At 37.6% G+C, this 20,105-nt stretch overlaps 1 protein-coding gene and 1 long non-coding RNA gene across 2 annotated transcripts in view; one reads left to right on the top strand and one right to left on the bottom strand.

Moving 5' to 3' along the window:
- The window catches only part of LOC105380436 (nephrin), a 124,117-nt gene extending 115,958 nt beyond the window's left edge, over positions 1–8,159 (top strand). Inside the window, exons 13-19 of the mRNA XM_048622030.1 lie at positions 176–310; positions 4,867–5,040; positions 5,403–5,552; positions 5,934–6,039; positions 6,535–6,677; positions 7,046–7,155; positions 7,847–8,159. Of these exons, the coding sequence (XP_048477987.1) occupies positions 176–310; positions 4,867–5,040; positions 5,403–5,552; positions 5,934–6,039; positions 6,535–6,677; positions 7,046–7,155; positions 7,847–7,861 (833 nt within the window). The 3' untranslated portion in view covers positions 7,862–8,159. The remainder of the gene's footprint in view (positions 1–175; positions 311–4,866; positions 5,041–5,402; positions 5,553–5,933; positions 6,040–6,534; positions 6,678–7,045; positions 7,156–7,846) is intronic.
- A 576-nt stretch (positions 8,160–8,735) lies between these two features.
- On the bottom strand, positions 8,736–9,314 carry LOC125488767. The gene is made up of 2 exons (XR_007266487.1): positions 9,034–9,314; positions 8,736–8,938 (listed from the first exon to the last, which is right to left on the bottom strand). It is a non-coding gene; the product is annotated as an uncharacterized LOC125488767 (long non-coding RNA).
- Between the last annotated feature and the right edge of the window lie 10,791 nt (positions 9,315–20,105).

Raw genomic sequence — 20,105 nt, 5'->3', positions numbered from 1 at the left:
TCTGCTCTGGATATGCTGTAACTATCATCTGTTAAGATGCTGTGGCCACTGATTGATATGTGCTAATATAAATACCCATAACATCGCCAGCGTATATAGAAATGTGTTGAACGACCATAGTAACGTATCGCCTCGCCTATTTAAACAGCCACTAACCTCTCTATCTCTCCACCAGTGTCAATGGGAGGCACAACGAGCGAGCTCCGATACAGAGCTGCCAGCGAGAGGGACTACGGGGCTCTCCTGTGTCAAGCCACCAACGCCGTGGGCAAGCAGGCCCGGCCCTGCGTGTTCCAGATTGTTCCAGCCGGTATGTGATGTTTAAAGTTATAAAGTAGGATGGTTACTTGGTTACTCTATACTGATGAAAAACGAACTGTCGTGCAATGGGCACGTTTAATACGACGAGATAGAGTCGTGGATCGCGCAGTAGCGCTTCGCCTCTTTTTTATATTTATACATAGGTACCTACCTATATCTTCATCTCTAACAGGGACTACAGAGCTGTCAGTCTGTCACGGTCACGCCATCAACGCGAAATTATGGCTTCATGTTGCTACTTACGGTGCGATACTGTAAATCAACGCATGTACTGCAATAAAGTAATAGGAATACTTAGTTTTAATAACGTTATAAAATCACACCGCAACATTTCACCAACTACGCGCAGAATTCACAAAGTTTTGTTACCACATCATATCATATCATACAACGATGTAGTACATACTTGATTTATATTTAACAACATTAACCGAAACTTATGTATGTAGGTCGGAGGGTATAAACTTGTAAACCAGACGTTATGGCATCGAACACATCTTTAAAAGCTCATAAATCGGAAACCATAATCAGTTCGGAAACCTTAATCTAGCGGAGCCCGTAAATCAATAAATTCATTTTCGAATTTCATGCTCAATTAAAATGTATCGCTGTTCGGTTTTCGAACGTACTCCTTAGCGGAGTGAAACGTGAACAGTGTTATAGGTTCAGTCACGCTTGTTAAGTTTAAATGTTTAAATGTACCAAAATGAGTATAAGGATTCAAATGTACCACTTCATAGTTGTATGAAACTTAGAGTCCATCTAGTGTAAAACTGCAGTTTTGAGCATTACCTACAAACTCAACCAAAATAAGTGGAAAAGCATTTTTTTCACATCATTTTTCTCAAAAAACTTTATTAGAACTATTTCAGCTACCTAGACTTAGCTTCGTCAAGATCCCTCATAAAATTGCATCATCTACAGAGTGTTAAAAAAGGATACCATTACGTACATAATTATAGTACTTAAGCCGTTGAAACGGTTGTCAATGTCAAAGTCAAAGTGAAATGGTTTACCCGACGTAAAATTTTACAATTATTTGTCGATAGTCATCTAACACCATTTCACTAATTTAGGAGAAAAGAAATGGCGAAAGAAACTCCTCGAGCATCTTCTTATTATCTAGTGCAATTTTTTTAATTCTATTCCTTTTATAACAAGTTCTATACATAATTTCCAGCAATAACCCTACTGTCGTCACCCGTAATTCCCGCTACGGAAGGCGAAGCGGTGCCACACGGGAATTCATCGACTCCCAGTTAAAATACGAGTAAAGTTGAAAGTTGGCAATCACACCGCCAGCCAATATGAATCCTGTAACGAGAAAACTTGCAACTTACATCCCGAGTTGCGAACGAACGAACTACTCACTTACCGGGCTAGGGATGGGCGACTTATAAATTAATTCAAGTTTTTTATGAAAAAAAATTATGGTTACTCGTCTTCTTAGCGTGTCACGTAGCTGGGGCCGTATCACGATATAAATTACATACCTACATTATTAGTCTATTGATTAAAATTATTGTTAACATAATGAATATTATAGTTACTTATAAGAAATATAATATTTGTAACTTAGTTTCTTACGAAATTTTTGACGTGTAGTGTAAAAACTTAATAAATATGTTTCAATGTAAAAAAATATTACTGCTTCATAGAAACTTTGTTAGTCAGGTGACTTTTTAATTATAAAGAAGCATATGTATATTTTTTCCGTAAAAGTTTTTTAGGATGACCCTCTGAGTCACTGCATTTAGGCTTAAGTAGGTACCCTGTATAAAGAACAGTCTTGACGTCACTCATTGCGTACCATTTATTATACACTTTATTGCACACAGAAGCATTTTAAAACCTAGTTAATAATTTTCATGCGCACAAAGGCGGACTTATTGCTAAAAATAAATTTCTACCAGCCAACCTTATTACTTGTTTTTTTTTCAGCTTCTAAGTATATAAGTGATTCGATTATAGACTTTAAATTTTGTCTCATGTAATTATAAAAATAAAAAAATAAATTTAGGTATTTGCACAAAAAACACATTAACAAAACACAATAAGTAAAATTACAAGCTTATTTTACGAAACAATAAGTATTAAATTGGTAAATATTTGTACAATTGTAGGCCAACACTAGAGTTCTTTCAGTACAGGTGTGTTTGCAGGTGGCACTCACCGCACTTAAACCGAACTCGATAACGCCTGAAATATCAATTACAATACTGACACGCAAACATTACACACCCAATATTAATTATGAATGTTCTGCAAAGACTTATTGACTTGTTTAATATTATCTACCGAATCAATATAATTTATTCATTTAAAATATTTACACTTACAAATTATTACACCATCAATAAACAATATTAACAGAAATTTAAAAAAATGAGAAGTAAGTGAGATGTACCCGTATAATAAGGATAAGTCAATTTATGAGTAAAAAAAATTCCTAAACAAAAAGTTTTTCATAAAAAGTTGTCTTTAGTATTAATTTGAGGTACTATTAGAAATTATAAGTTTTTATTACTACCAGTAGTAGTATTTCTAGAACTAAGTATTGTTATTCCTTTCCACCGTCGATTTTAAGTATCAAAAGCCAAAATACAGTGCGTGTCACATCATAGTCACAAAACTGTTTTAGTTTCATTCCAGTCCTCACTTAAACACATCACTACAGAGGTAACTCAGAAGTTCTATTTTTAAATTTAACTTAAAGTTTGGATTTCGAACAAAGTGGCAAATGATGCCGCTGTCACCGTCGCAGCTAAACGGCTAACGTTCCGTGGAATGAAAAATTACCTGCGCTCCGTTCAAATTGATGTCAACGTCATTGAAAATACATACCCACCAGTAATGGTACAAGCCAAACAAGAGTAGAAAATTATCTCAGATTTATAGCACTCTTCTTTGACTGGACTGGACCTGCGTCTGTTTACTATACTAAGTATTTTATCAAGCATATTTTAGCTTTTTATATAATTGCATAAAAAATATAACATTCATTTACCTGAAACAATACAGCTTTAGTAATAAATCTACAATATAACTCATTCCATCTATAACGGTAAAAGGCTTATTGAGAAAATCTCATAAGATAAAAAGCACTTCCATTATATGAATATAAAGCTCACCTTTTTAATTTCCATACCGCAACACCTTCCCACAAAAACCACCTCATATATAAAATATGTTTAAAATACCGCTCGCTAGCTTCATTAAAAGGGAACTCACATGTAACCGCGAATTAAAAAAGTTCCATACTGTTCACTCTGTAACGTAATTATAACAGAATTCATCGCAACTTTAAAACTAATATATTGGGAATTTCCGGGGGTTTGGGAATATAAGTTTGCTATCGGCCAATTTAGAGATAAGAAGAAAGTTTAATTTTAGCTACGAAAAGACTTTGGTTGGTTTGGAATTTGAGTGTAAAACGGAAGTAAAAGGAAAATTGTACTATGAAATAAATAGTGACTATTAAATCCAATTATGATATTAATTTAAACGTTTAAATACTTATATTAAATATTTAATTACATGCAAAATGTACATTTTATCTGTTGATTGGGCATGAACAATTTTACACACTGCACTTCATTAGGCACATACCTTTTATACTTATGCTGTGCATATAAAGTAAAATTATTATGTTTGTAATTCTACCCTGTATTTTAAATATCTGCTATTAACAATGATCATCGTGAATACATCGTGAACTATATTTATGTATTCAAGAACCAAAAACTGACGATGGAAAAGAGCGGCAATAATTTGACAAGGCTTTCATCGTGTGCAGCTTATACCAACTAGTAGGTTGTACTTATACATACCCATCCAACCTGACATCCCTCTGTATCGCGATGCTTAGCAGGGACAATGGCTTTTGATAAGATTTCTCTATCTGGCTCCATCTTGGACGATGACTGCTTGTTCCTCCCACTCCATCCCTACAACTTTTGCCTGATTCTCCACAAAACGTCGTCAGGTTGTTTTTGGACAGCCGTGTTTTCGTCTTCCGTGTTCCGCTTAAATTAGTACAGTGAAAGCTGGATAAATGGGAAACCTTCACGCCTGGGCCTCATGCATCCCGGCACATAAGCACTATTTCTATTCTATTCTCTCGAGTAGAACCTTTGTACATATCCCCTTAAATTCAGCTTAGCCAGCCCAGCTCCCGAGTAAACTGGAGCAGCAAGCCTGGGTGTTGCAATAGCTGAGGTAGGCGCTCTGTTGGTCTAAGAATAGATAATCACGTCTCTGGCACATAAGCACTGCATTACCTCAATTAGTGGGACTTTGTTAGTTCATGAAGTCCCACTTATCAAGGTATCTTGGTTTTTAGATAGATAGATAGAGTAAATACCTACTCTTTATTTGTACACCAAGAAATAATTAACAATTTCACATAGACACTTAACTAGGGTACAAAAGGCGGTATTATCGCTTATAGCGATCTCTCCCAGACAACCTTTGGGTGGATGGACTAAAAGAAATATGATTCATTCATTGAATGTTTTTAGTATTTACTATGACCTTAACCCGCAGCGCGTCCATCCCCACCTCGCAATTGCACCGCGAGCCGGGCGCTCCGCGGGCCCGAAGCCCTGCTGTCAGTGCGTTGCGTCGCCGGCTATGACGGAGGCCTGATGCAGCACTTCACGCTGGAGGCTGTTGGAGACGAGAGCAGAGTCCTGGCCAATGGCAGCGCGGGGGTTAACGGTGAGTTGGGAGATGATCAATGAAGTGTTGGGGGTTAAAAACCACGTGGCTTTGAGATGAGAGAGTTGGTGAACGGATTTGCATGGATGTCATGAATAGAAAGCTGAACGCTGGTAGATTTCCATACTCGTCATCGTGATGATACCTCACTTGCAGCATATAATGGTGATATAGCTACAGCATAAATACCATTATTTTATATTAACATATCCCCTGGACTTTTTTCTCAAAAACGGCTGCCACTGATGAATGGATGGGTGTTAAACTATATTAAAATTTAGATCCAAATGCTCTTGCATCCTATGCCTCAATCATAACAGCTAAATCATACAAAACCCTCTAACACCGTTTCATCATCCCAGACCTGGTGGTGTGGCTGAACGTGACCTGGTCCCTCCTGGAGACGCTCACGGATGAGGAGGTGCTGGCGGTAGTGGCCAGGAACAAGAAGGGCGCCTCGGACCCCGTGCTGCTGAAGGACCTGGTCTTTAGGGACGCCGCTAAGAGGACTGGTGAGGGATTTTACTTTTATAGCATGTTCAGTAGACGACCCTTCTTCTTGGTGTGGCAATAACAATCACTGGAGTGCGTCATCGTGGTGAAAGAATTAGACAGTTAGTTACTCTTCTTCCGTACATCCCATTTCCTTTCGGAATACTTGTCAAACCAATGGTTTCCTTGTTGGAGTGTGTGGGATCCCTTAGAATGCAGCATTCTAAGATAAGACAAGCAACCCGTTTTCTAAACTATGGGATATATTTATAGTGATTTGTAGCTATCCACAACTCGGTCTTAAACTACAGGCACTATACTTTCAGTCAGACAACAGTCTGACATCAGGGGTCCATGGAGCAGTGGATCACAATAATAAAATATAGTAATGTTCTGTCCAGAAGGTACATCGCGCGCGTCGACACGGTTCCCGGCGGCGGCGGCGCTCGCGGCGCTGGCGGCCGTGTTGACGGCGGCCGGCGCCATCGTCGTGCTGGCGTTAAGGAAGTAAGGGACCCTGTATCTATGCAATGTTGATATCATACTACTACATTATACTACTACTGCATTATCATCATCAGCCTATAGCAGTCCACAGCTGGACGTAGGCCTCTCCCAAAGCACGCCACTGGATGCGATCTTTAGCTTTCCGCTAACTACTACATTGCTCGCCAGCAATGAAAAAGATCCACACACAAAATACCAATGCGACACTAAAATTTTACCCGTTTCAGTTGGTAATATGCGCTGTTAAATGTATTTCAATGATGCAGAAGGTATGATTAAACTAGCCTTTTCCGTTAAGGAGTGATTTGGTGCTATAGTCAGAGGAACTTTTTCATTGCTCATGAGTGTATTATAAATATGAAAGATTTTGTAAGTTTGGATGGATGGGAGTTTGTAAGGATGGAAGGAATTTTAGTCCCATATCTATCAGTAGAGGATAATTACCTCATACTCTACTATACAAACTAGTCTCTCATTCATAATTCTCATCCTCAGGAGAAGCGATCCAATCACGCAGAGCAAGCGTCCCTCGCAGAGCGTAGTGCAAGTGGACGCTCAGGGCAGACGGTACCTCATAGCGTACCCGGCGCCAGCGGACAAACTGGACCCCAAGCCGGACATACTGGGGGCTAAGACTGGTGAGTAAATCCTTAAGCACTAAGCAGTCTTGCTATACTGATCTTTACAGATAAGCGATGCTGCTTAATGATTGGTGATAGTCCCGAAGGATCGATGGCCTTGTAGAAATAGACATTAGTTTAATGGTCGGATGTAGAATGCCAATAGGGGTTGAAAAGTTGTAGCGAATACAAACAACTGTCCCTATTCTATTTTTACCTCTTCATCAAGAGTTTCATGGTCAAGTTTCTAGAAAAGGCGGCAATTTGTCATCATGGCTTCACCATACACCAAGAAGACCCGAAAACAAAGCCCACCAAAACTTCCTCCGGCTAGGATTTGCAAGAAAGCTCTGTGGCAACTATCATAACATGATTTCCTTCTCCAGAGCCGGACCCGCCTCGCGTGGTGCTGGAGTCCAGTGACAGTAAGACGTACAGCATCAGGGAAGTGAAGCCTCTGGAGGGGTACAGCCCGCCGCCGCCGCCCGACGATGTGGTGAGAGACTGTCGCTATGATTTTATTCTATTCTCTGTGGGAGTGTAAGCACCTGCACCTAGCTCTCTCAAATTTAACCTTTGTGCATAGGTATCCCCAAGGTTTAAACTACCTTCCTAAGCTCGGACCATTTCCCACCACGCTCTGGTCCACTGCGAGTTGGTGGGTTCACATACCTCTCATAATCAGATGTACAGGTTTCCTCACGATGTTTTCCTTCACCGTAAGAGCGATGGTATACACTGTACTTAAATTAAAATAACTCATTGATACATATCAGCGCCAGATGGATTCGAACCCGCAAATCTGGCGTGAGAAGCGGTCGCTTACCCGACAGAGCTACCACCGCTCCTAAAGCTGTCGCTGTGATGCAGAAAGGAACTTTACTTGCTGCCTTGCTTTTACAGTATACGGAAAAAAAACGACAGACATACTTTTAATTCCGATGTTTCCTTACTGCAACTCGGCATACTTAGTAAAATATATGATGATCACTATGATTAGCAGAATGCTTGTTTATGCCTGGTAAATAAAGTTCGTTTTACTTTGGGAACGAACAATTTGATGTAAGTAAGTATGGATTTAACAGTTGTCACCCTGGACGTTCGTTTTTCGTACACTATAGTGACCCTCCTGCCGAGATAATTATTTACTTTGTAAAGAAACTTTTTAACTTTATTTACCTTTTCAGGTACCTCAAAGGTAACAAAGGGGACCGGAACAAAAAGATAACTTCGTGTAAATATATATCTGAAAGACTATGTAAATTCCAAAGATTGCCAACCTTACTTTAAGAATAGATAAAATTAAATAAGTAACAACCTAAGAGTATAATTATTAATAAGTAGTGAAAATCAAAAAGTCAAAATCTTCCACTAATGCTATTAATATTTGAATATTCGTTATTAAATCACTCTGTAATTTAGTTTTGTAAGAAAGTTTGTAGTACTTAATTTTATTTAAATTTTACCTATAAGGTGAAAAGTTTACGTTTAAGTTAAAAGACTTAATTAAATCTATGACCTCTTGCTCTGACATTATACTGTCAGAGCAAGAGGCAAACTATTTAAATTTGATTAACTTTGTTGTGCAAGACGCCCTTAGGGTGGCTGTTACGAACTTCTATTTAAATACTACATAAATTCATTTAGCTAATTGCGTTTAATGCACTAAACAATTTTATCCTAAACATGTTTAGCTTCATAATTCACCATGGTATTTCGATTACTATTTAGTTAAATGCGTTTAGCATCCTGCGATTTGTTATTTACGTTCAGTTCCACATCTTTTTAATGAGAGACTTCATATTTTTTATTGAACATTCGAAACGACTCAGCGTAAAACGGAGTCAATCTATCAATTTCAAACATAGACAAAATAACACTATTTATTTCAAAACAAAACTTATTTCGGCTTTCACCGCGTGGTGGTGTTTGTATTTATTTGTTGTTGTGATTTCAAAGTAAAATGAATAGTCAAGCAACTTCTTCTCGTGTTCGTGCCCCTAATTTTACAAGGGAAGAACAAGATTTATTGTGCAATGTATTGGAACCATACTTGCACATTATAGAGAGCAAAAAAACGTTGTTCCTGAATGGTATCAGGAGATTTAATGTATTTTTTATACAATAATGCTATTGCATGAGTAACTCTATGAATGATTCTGCAAGCTGCTGTTGGTTCTTCCACACCTATCACATCTCCACAAGTAATTAACTGACTGCCAGTTGCATAATATCGGAGTGTGCATAACAACTGGTTCATTGGAGTAACTGCATTATTTCTGTAACAATAATTATAGGTACTTACTTACAAATAAAAGTATAAGATAATGATGTAGTCAGATAACTTTATTATTTCAATACCTTAGCTACTTACCTGGTGGAAATAAATTCAAGATGTTGTTGAATTTCTTGTAGTAGAAGCGATACAGTTTGTTTTGTCAAACGAAATCTCCTAACAAATGTTTTATCCGGTAGTGTCTCAAATAAGTTAGTTCTTTCTGCAATATAGCGTAATGAGCGAGGTCTATTCATAAAGAGAAGTAATTCTTCATCATCGTCATCAAACAAAATATCCCACAAATACATTATTTATTAGATAACCTCAACATAACCTCTGAACAATGACCTCTGAATCTCTCACAGACTACAACTAGACATCACTAAGGAAAAATGCTAGAAATGGAAAAGTTCTCTTGACAGCCGGTCGGTCAGCTGGTCGCCGCGACTGACGCCATGACAGTAGATAAATGTGTTTAGTAAAGTTAAATAGCCATTTGACCGCATTTAGGTTTAACAGATTACTAATCATATTTAAGTCGTGGTAAAAGATGTTTTACGAAATTTAATTTCAAATTGTGTTTAAATAAAAAGTTAAATACATTTATCACTTTTATAAAAGCCACCTAAAATTGTATGATAATTAGTTTAATACCTATTTGTGTCTGAATTGTTTTAGTTAACAAACACAAATATTACAGTACTTTTATTGTAATACACTAGCGAGCAATGAATAAGTTCCACCCACAAAATCCCAAAATCTTTAAAACATTTAAAAAAATAAATAACACAACTCTTGTATGACGGCGTATCTTGACGGCGTCAAAGCTAGCCTTTTCCGTGAGTAGCATTGACTAAGGAATAAAGAGAGGACCTGGCATAAAAATCGGTACTTTAAAATATATCGTCGTCTCTTTTTAACTTATTGGTGTTATCCTACGTAAAAAAGGACAACAGTAGTTTTGTCTTTGCCTAAAATTACAACATTGCGACCGGTCGCCATGTTGATTGACATCCAAACACAAGGTACTTCAGCTGTCAAACAATTTGTTTGTTTACATTTTTCAAGAAAAAAGCCGCCATTTTAATTGACACCAAAGTTTAGGTAGGCGCATTTTTTTCGTGGATATGCCATGTCCTCTCTTTATTCCTTTGTCAATGGTGAGTAGCGGTAATTTGGTGCTGTCACTGGAACATTTTCATTGCCCGCGAGTGTTCTTTAGTTTCTACATACCATAACTGATTATGTTTTTAATTACAACGAAACTAATGTTTGTTTAGGAGACTGTACTTAAATGTAATCTACCTACACACATTTGTAGTTAATAAGTCCTTAAGTTTCCTCTTTAAGTTTAACTTAAGTACCTACCTATGCAAGTTCAGGGAGTACCAAAAGTGGTATGACGTTAAAAGCCGAAAGAGTATGAGTGAACTCGTCAATCTGAACAACTTTTAGAAATTCATGGATGATATTTGTTTAATAACAAAAGTTGTTTAGATATAATATGAGTTTGTTCACCTGTTTCGGCTTAGGTACAATATGCTTTTCAAACATCTGTGTAAAGATAGGTTGCGTGATATTCTTACCTATTATTTTATGTTCACTGTACCTGTACCTTGGAAAAACATTTTAAATAAGTAAATTTCTTACCTTATTAATTACTTATGAAAGTTATAACGTATAAATACAAAGTATGAATAAAAATGTCCAGTTGTGTGAACGGGCTATTAAATATATTATAATATCTAATAGAGAAAATTATTATTAAGAAAATATTATAGATAACTAAAGGAATGATTGAAAAAAATTATGTTGAACCTGTAATAAATTTCTGATTTTTACTTTGTATTTTTAATTGGCCATCACCATCAGACAAAAAGCATCCACTACTGGACATGGACATAGGCCTCGCCCATGTGGCACCACAACCCATCATCATCATCAGCCTATATCAGTCCACTGCTGGACGTGGGCCTCTCCCAAAGCACGCCACTGGATGCGATCGCTTTCCGTATCCAATCATTACCGATTAGACATTAGGGTGTCCTACACTACGTTTGCCTAGTCGCGGTCTTCACTCCAGAACAACTCAATCTCTCATCCATCGCATGGAAAACTTTAAAGCGTCCGAGATACCTATTTAGGTTTAGGTCCTAAATCTGATATGAAACATAATTTCGTATAAATTACAAGCACACAAGCCGTGATGCAGCTCGGCAAAGATCATAAACACAATTTAACGGCGGCTGCGTGATCAAAACCACAATTTCATATGATTTACTAAATATTACCCTAAGCGGCTTTATAAATTTGTTGAACAAGATGAAATCTCATTTGTAACAGTATTTTCTGGTGGACGCTTTGAGCTTTAAGTCCACCTGCCAACGCACCACCACCGCACATTGGCAATGAACAATCCAAAACTGACATACTTTGTCATACATCTGACAGATGACAGAAAGTATAAAACAGACAGTTGATACGTCACATGGTGATGCTCATTTCGTAATCCCGTGTGTCATTCGATTTATCTTTTTAAGTGACAGGAGAGGGGTCACTCTATTAATCAACGAACGAACGAAAATTTCACGCAATCACGCAGGCAAGCTTAATCCTAACTAATATTATAAATGAGAAAGTAACTGTGAAGCGATACAGTTTGTTTTGTCAAACGAAATCTCCTAACAAATGTTTTATCCGGTAGTGTCTCAAATAAGTTAGTTCTTTCTGCAATATAGCGTAATGAGCGAGGTCTATTCATAAAGAGAAGTAATTCTTCATCATCGTCATCAAACAAAATATCCCACAAATACATTATTTATTAGATAACCTCAACATAACCTCTGAACAATGACCTCTGAATCTCTCACAGACTACAACTAGACATCACTAAGGAAAAATGCTAGAAATGGAAAAGTTCTCTTGACAGCCGGTCGGTCAGCTGGTCGCCGCGACTGACGCCATGACAGTAGATAAATGTGTTTAGTAAAGTTAAATAGCCATTTGACCGCATTTAGGTTTAACAGATTACTAATCATATTTAAGTCGTGGTAAAAGATGTTTTACGAAATTTAATTTCAAATTGTGTTTAAATAAAAAGTTAAATACATTTATCACTTTTATAAAAGCCACCTAAAATTGTATGATAATTAGTTTAATACCTATTTGTGTCTGAATTGTTTTAGTTAACAAACACAAATATTACAGTACTTTTATTGTAATACACTAGCGAGCAATGAATAAGTTCCACCCACAAAATCCCAAAATCTTTAAAACATTTAAAAAAATAAATAACACAACTCTTGTATGACGGCGTATCTTGACGGCGTCAAAGCTAGCCTTTTCCGTGAGTAGCATTGACTAAGGAATAAAGAGAGGACCTGGCATAAAAATCGGTACTTTAAAATATATCGTCGTCTCTTTTTAACTTATTGGTGTTATCCTACGTAAAAAAGGACAACAGTAGTTTTGTCTTTGCCTAAAATTACAACATTGCGACCGGTCGCCATGTTGATTGACATCCAAACACAAGGTACTTCAGCTGTCAAACAATTTGTTTGTTTACATTTTTCAAGAAAAAAGCCGCCATTTTAATTGACACCAAAGTTTAGGTAGGCGCATTTTTTTCGTGGATATGCCATGTCCTCTCTTTATTCCTTTGTCAATGGTGAGTAGCGGTAATTTGGTGCTGTCACTGGAACATTTTCATTGCCCGCGAGTGTTCTTTAGTTTCTACATACCATAACTGATTATGTTTTTAATTACAACGAAACTAATGTTTGTTTAGGAGACTGTACTTAAATGTAATCTACCTACACACATTTGTAGTTAATAAGTCCTTAAGTTTCCTCTTTAAGTTTAACTTAAGTACCTACCTATGCAAGTTCAGGGAGTACCAAAAGTGGTATGACGTTAAAAGCCGAAAGAGTATGAGTGAACTCGTCAATCTGAACAACTTTTAGAAATTCATGGATGATATTTGTTTAATAACAAAAGTTGTTTAGATATAATATGAGTTTGTTCACCTGTTTCGGCTTAGGTACAATATGCTTTTCAAACATCTGTGTAAAGATAGGTTGCGTGATATTCTTACCTATTATTTTATGTTCACTGTACCTGTACCTTGGAAAAACATTTTAAATAAGTAAATTTCTTACCTTATTAATTACTTATGAAAGTTATAACGTATAAATACAAAGTATGAATAAAAATGTCCAGTTGTGTGAACGGGCTATTAAATATATTATAATATCTAATAGAGAAAATTATTATTAAGAAAATATTATAGATAACTAAAGGAATGATTGAAAAAAATTATGTTGAACCTGTAATAAATTTCTGATTTTTACTTTGTATTTTTAATTGGCCATCACCATCAGACAAAAAGCATCCACTACTGGACATGGACATAGGCCTCGCCCATGTGGCACCACAACCCATCATCATCATCAGCCTATATCAGTCCACTGCTGGACGTGGGCCTCTCCCAAAGCACGCCACTGGATGCGATCGCTTTCCGTATCCAATCATTACCGATTAGACATTAGGGTGTCCTACACTACGTTTGCCTAGTCGCGGTCTTCACTCCAGAACAACTCAATCTCTCATCCATCGCATGGAAAACTTTAAAGCGTCCGAGATACCTATTTAGGTTTAGGTCCTAAATCTGATATGAAACATAATTTCGTATAAATTACAAGCACACAAGCCGTGATGCAGCTCGGCAAAGATCATAAACACAATTTAACGGCGGCTGCGTGATCAAAACCACAATTTCATATGATTTACTAAATATTACCCTAAGCGGCTTTATAAATTTGTTGAACAAGATGAAATCTCATTTGTAACAGTATTTTCTGGTGGACGCTTTGAGCTTTAAGTCCACCTGCCAACGCACCACCACCGCACATTGGCAATGAACAATCCAAAACTGACATACTTTGTCATACATCTGACAGATGACAGAAAGTATAAAACAGACAGTTGATACGTCACATGGTGATGCTCATTTCGTAATCCCGTGTGTCATTCGATTTATCTTTTTAAGTGACAGGAGAGGGGTCACTCTATTAATCAACGAACGAACGAAAATTTCACGCAATCACGCAGGCAAGCTTAATCCTAACTAATATTATAAATGAGAAAGTAACTGTGTCTGTCTGTATTTCTGTCTGTCTGTCTGTCTGTTACTCTTTCACGGCAAAACTACTGAACGGATTTGAATTAAATTTGGTATACATACGATCTAGACCTTGGGAAAGAACATAGGCTACTTTTTATCCCGGAATTCCCACGGGAAAACTTTTTAAGACGAAGCGAAGCGCGCGGGAACAGCTATACAAAATAAAGCCGTGGTTCGGAAAAAGAAAACTGCACACTCTATATAATTGTATTAAGCGTGCCGACTGTGTGACTATTCTCGTTCTTTGTCGTTTTATAGAGTGACCCCTTCCTACTTGGATGATTTTTCATATTATAATACTAGCTGGTCCCGCAAGCTTCGCTTCGCCTTTAAAAGGTTTCCTGTGGGAATTCCGGGATAAAAAGTAGCCTATGTTCTTTCCCATATGTATACCAAATTTCATTCAAATCCGTTCAGTAGTTTTGGCGTGAAAGAGTAACAGACAGACAGACAGAGTTACTTTCGCATTTATTAGTTAGGATTAGGATGTAATGGATACGTATATGTAATGGATAAACCTCTACCTCAACAGACTGTCCCCGATCTTCTTATCTCACCCACTCTCGATGGTCGGTCCGTAGTAGGGCGCCCCACGCCACGCTAGCATGTCCATCGCCTCATTCGAGATCTTGGCTTATTTAAATACATCATTCCAACTTGGACACACGGCAATACGCCTCGTAGGTGACTCATCAATTATTCGACTCAGCCATGATTCATGAAAGATGGCCCGTGAAGGCTAGTGCCGTCTCGGCACTTACATTTTTTAATATTAACACCCTTATTTATAAAACAGTTAGAGGACGCTTTAGCTATTGAACTGTTTTGTCACTCTCTGACAGAGAACAATTTGTTCTTTGACAGAGAGGGACATAAATAAGGGTGTTAATATTAAAAAATGTAAGTGCCGAGACGGCACTAGCCTTCACGGGCCATCTTTCATGAATCATGGCTGAGTCGAATAATTGATGAGTCACCTACGAGGCGTATTGCCGTGTGTCCAAGTTGGAATGATGTATTTAAATAAGCCAAGATCTCGAGTTGAGGCGATGGACATGCTAGCGTGGCGTGGGGCGCCCTACTACGGACCGACAATCACAACAGCTGAAGTAAGGTTTATCATTGTGTATTTATTTCTTTGATTAGGAAGTTTGAAAGGAGTAATTATGGCTTCACATACATACATTATTATTTTGCTAACGACTGTAATCCCCGAAGGGGTAGTCAGAGGTGACTCACAAGCGAGCTACCCGCTTTTCGCTGTACATTATTTCTCACCAGCTCCATATTTCGAAAGCCGTATTGCCGTTAATAATGAGTACAATACACTTAGGGTATACTATACCTCAACTATCTAAATATAATCTTCAAATAGGTACCTAATTACCAAATACAGATAGTACCTAAATGAAACAAAGTCCTCTGACCCCAGCTCTGGCTATGATTGCCGGGTATCCCCAAAGGGACACAATTCAATTTTATTGATATGTGCACCCGTGTGTCCACGGCGACCTATTTGTTCTTGTCATGTTATGTGTTTTTTTGTATATTTTACCTCTTCTAGGTAGTTATCTGATGAATTAAATCTGTATACACTATACAGAGTATACAGAATGGACTTCACCAGTGATAGGACAGTACCTAGGTACTTAAGACTTAATGAATTTCTACTGTACCTACTTACTACTCTATTTCTACTGTCATCGACATAGGCTGTTAAATTGTCAAGAAAGTTAATATATAGGTAAATCCTATATTCCCAGCTTTCACACTATGTTTCATGACATGATTCAATACTAAAAATACACGAGACAACAATATTATTCACGCAAAGTTACGAAGACCATGCTACTAATCTACTACTATTGCTACTAGTCTAGCTTGGCTACAATCCCACTAAAGAATAGCGTCTAGTACAACGAGCTAGAGTCGTAAGGTTCCGAAACTTTGTTTATGGTAAGGTAGAGTGACCTTTAGGCTCTACTGTAACTGAAATGATTATGCAGCAATCCATTCATTAATACCGACGTATGGAAGTTGCACAAGTTTGGTGCAAACTACTCCGTGTGACAGATTGCTATGAGTTCTCGGGTTTGATTCTCCTATACATCATACAGGGTGTGGGAGAGTGATGCGGTCAGAGCGGAGAAAGGCAGTTAAAACAGGAACGGCCAGGTTCGAAGATGCTCGGCTCAAGGAGCTCGAAGCTAAACGCGACGCTCGGAAAACTCGTCCCAAGGTGTCCTACAACTACACCTACAACACGAGCGGACAGTTACAGTGCAACATCTGTAGCCGCACGTTTAAGACCAAGTTCGGCTTCGCAAGCCACGTACGAGCACATGCCAGGAACTGGCAAGGTGTCGCCGTTAACGGACACGCCGTGGAGGACATCATCATCACAGGGTGTTAAAATGACTACGTTTCATCATCAAATGGTGGTTAGTGCTAGTCTAACCAAACAAGTTTCTAGGATCGTAATCTCCACATTTTATGTTTAAATTCTAAAATATAGTGGAAAGTTTTAACTTTCGTACCTTTGTTCTTTAACAAAGAAAATTTGTGATCAACCTCACTTTTCACTATTTCTTTTGTTTATGTTTTTGTATTTTTGTAATTGTATAGACGACCGAATGGCGTAGTGGTTAGTGACCTGACTACTGAGCCGATGGTCCCGGGTTCGATTCCCGGCTGGGGCAGATATTTGTTTAAACACAGATATTTGTTCTCGGGTCCTGGATGTGCCCGTAAAATGGCAATAGGCCCGCCCCCTATTACATTGGGACTAACATACACTCTGGCGAAAAGTGGGTGCAGCAATGCACCTCTGCCTACCCCGCAAGGGAGTACACTAGTACAAGGCGTGAGTGCGTGTTTTTTTTTTTTTTTTTTTGTATAGCTTGCATGTATCTACACCTAACATAAATACTTGTAGCTTAATCTAATGCCTGAAAGTAAAACTCTCTCAATATAATTATGTTGCTCAGTTTGACGGGTCATTCCACTGCCAACGGGAATTCCACTGATAAAAATCCACCCCTTAGGTAGAATATACATACATACAGTATGTTTTCACTGTAGTAGGTCTGTGTAGTTATTTATCTGCTAATTGGTTTGTTAGTTACTTACCTTATTTCCGACTGCTATCTCCATAGTCCAGCTATGGCTACACTACAAGTTAATAAAATATTAATATTTACCGAACAAAAGTATCTAATAATTATATCCTTCTTGTAGCGAAATAAATAAATAATAATTATCGCTGTATTAATGCTGAGAGACGGCCTATTTCTAACAATAACAAATAATTGAGAAAAGCTTCCTCTGAAGGGATAGTTCTCGTAAGACCACCTGTACTGCCCACGGTCATCAATTGGATGGGTGACCGATTTCAAGTGGTTCTTTTTCTTTTCTAAACTATTCCGTGCTTCGGACGGCACAGCCGTAGGTCCCTGTTGCTGTGCCCGCAGCAGTCGTGAATGAAGTCTATCTAGCCTTCGCGCAGCTTGAGTGCCCCAACAGTGGGAACGTGATGGGTTGTGATTCTTGTGACGAAGCAGAATGTGTATTTTTTTATTTTAATTATAATTAAACTTAAAAATAGCTGTGTCAGTTATTTACAATAACATTTAAATTATTCTTAAATTACGTAGGTATATTATATTATTTGTTAGTTAAAATATGGTTAAGTTCTCACCTTGTCCGTCCGGTCCAAACCCTATCTCAGCGTGGAACAATTGTGATAAATGGACCCTCTGTCGAGATAACCGAACCATTAGCTCGGGCTAAGGACGGCATTACAGATCGCCGCAAGGCACAACTCCGCAGTCTAGTGGGGAATATACCTATCGTGATCTCTTCAATTGCAATATTTGAGTACTATATTACGATTCAAGGAGGCATAGGTATGGTAATAACTTTTTAGAATCTGACCACTTAATTCGGTATGTTTCGAGATATTATCTTCCTAATAAGTAATAAATAATAAATAATAAATAAATATGTGGGGACATCTCACACATGGCCATCCGACCCCAAGCTAGGCAGAACCTGTGTTATGGGTGTCGGACAGCTGATATATCTACACAAATACATAGATAGATAGATACTAAATATAAATATCAACACCCAAGACCCGAGTACAAATATCTGTCTTTAAACAAATATCTGCCCCAGCCGGGAATCGAACCCGGGACCTTCGGCATAGCAGTCAGGGCCACTAACCACTACGCCATTCGACCGTCTAAAAGTGTCTCATTCTTAAAAATTTAAAATATTCAAGGATTCCGATTATTTTATCAAAAATGAAAATATAATTTGTCCTTCAAGACGCTCCGCAAGGTTAAAGTTTCAACCAAAGAGAATAAAAATGTTCAATTGTTCAATGTCACTTCTGTCAATATCAAGTGAAAATATTCACAGAGTTACGATCTTGATGACGTCAACGGCTGCACGGAAGCGGATGACGTCATAAAATCGTCTAGGAGCCGATCTTTATATATTTTTTATAAAATTAACGAGACCAGTAAAATAAAAAATATTCAAATTAGTGTCTCAAATTCCGACATACTTCAATTTAAAATTATAAAAACAATCACCATAAAATTACTTAACATACCGAATTGTAACTCAAATTTTTTCGTCAACCGTAAGGATTCCTGTTGTAGAGATCGCTTTTAGCGATAAGGCTGACTATGTATTTTAACTGCCAGTTTCAATAACTCTATCTACAGATGACTGGTAATTACTTTCATGCGATTTTGACAGGTTGTAACTTTTGATGTGTAAAAATAGTGTTGGCAGTTGTCGTGAGTAAAGCTAAGCCAGCAAAGTTAGTATTGATCAAAATGGCCATTTTTATCACCCCTTACAGTTGTGAACACCCTGTATAAGTAATGCCTGTAAAGGATCGGCGCCAGTGTCCCCGACGCCGTTACAGGGTTTCCACCGCGGTGTCGGGTTTCAGCATGCAGATGTCGGGATTTGCACTAATTCTAATGTAATTTATACTACACTAATGAGCGATGAAAAGGTTCCACTTACAAAATGTGGACACCAAATTAATCCATTATTTTGAAACATTTAATTTACAATTTCATCAAAATATTTACGTTTTCAGTTGGTATTATTCGGATGCGCTGTTAAATGTACTTATAGAAGTAAGAAGATATAGATCGCAGACTTCGTCGTCGTCATAAAAAGGAAAGCATAAGGATAAATAGATGAGAAAGTAATTGTGCTAGTCTTTTCCGTTTAGGAGTAATAAAGTGATAATTAAGTATTATATTGTACTAGCTGTTCCCGCGAACTTCGCTTCGCTTTAAAAAGTTTTCCCGTGGGAATTCCGGGATAAAAAGTACCCTATGTTCTTTCTCAGGGTCTAGACCATATATATACCAAATTTCATTCAAATCCGTTCAGTAGTTTTGGCGTGAAAGAGTCACAGACAGAAAGACAGATAGACAGACAGACAGACAGACAGACACAGTTACTTTCGCATTTATAATATTAGTTAGGATTGTGATGACCATCATTCTTAAGCATTACTGAACTGGCGCTTTGATTTCTTATACCCAGTTTCCCACTAGGGAATATCCAAAGCACAATTAAGTGTAGAATGCAGACATGTGAGTGGTTATATTTTTACTGAGCAAGACTTAAGTTCATGCTTATTTAGATTGAGTCCAATGAGAAACTGGGCCTTCGAATATTTATCATCTCTGTAGTCGTCCATTCATTAATATTTCGTACCTAAGTAAGTAAAAGGCAAGTTTCAATTAGCTCCGCCCGCTTGAAGCGTCCACCTCCTGCACGGTGGAGTTTATCAGTGAGCTTCAATGTAAGTAAGTTATCGCCATGCTGAATATTACCTATTGCAGAGTGTACTTAAAATGTGGTTATAAAAAAAAACTCAAGAGATGTTTCATAAAAAATCTATTGTAATATCTGTACTGTACTAACTAATACTTAACTGAGTTGTGTTAAC

The sequence above is a fragment of the Plutella xylostella genome, chromosome 7 (genome assembly GCF_932276165.1).
Source record: "Plutella xylostella chromosome 7, ilPluXylo3.1, whole genome shotgun sequence".
Taxonomy (NCBI): Eukaryota; Metazoa; Arthropoda; class Insecta; order Lepidoptera; family Plutellidae; genus Plutella; species Plutella xylostella.
The sequence above is the reverse complement of the archived record's forward strand: the minus strand, read 5'-3'. Positions and strand labels throughout refer to the sequence as shown.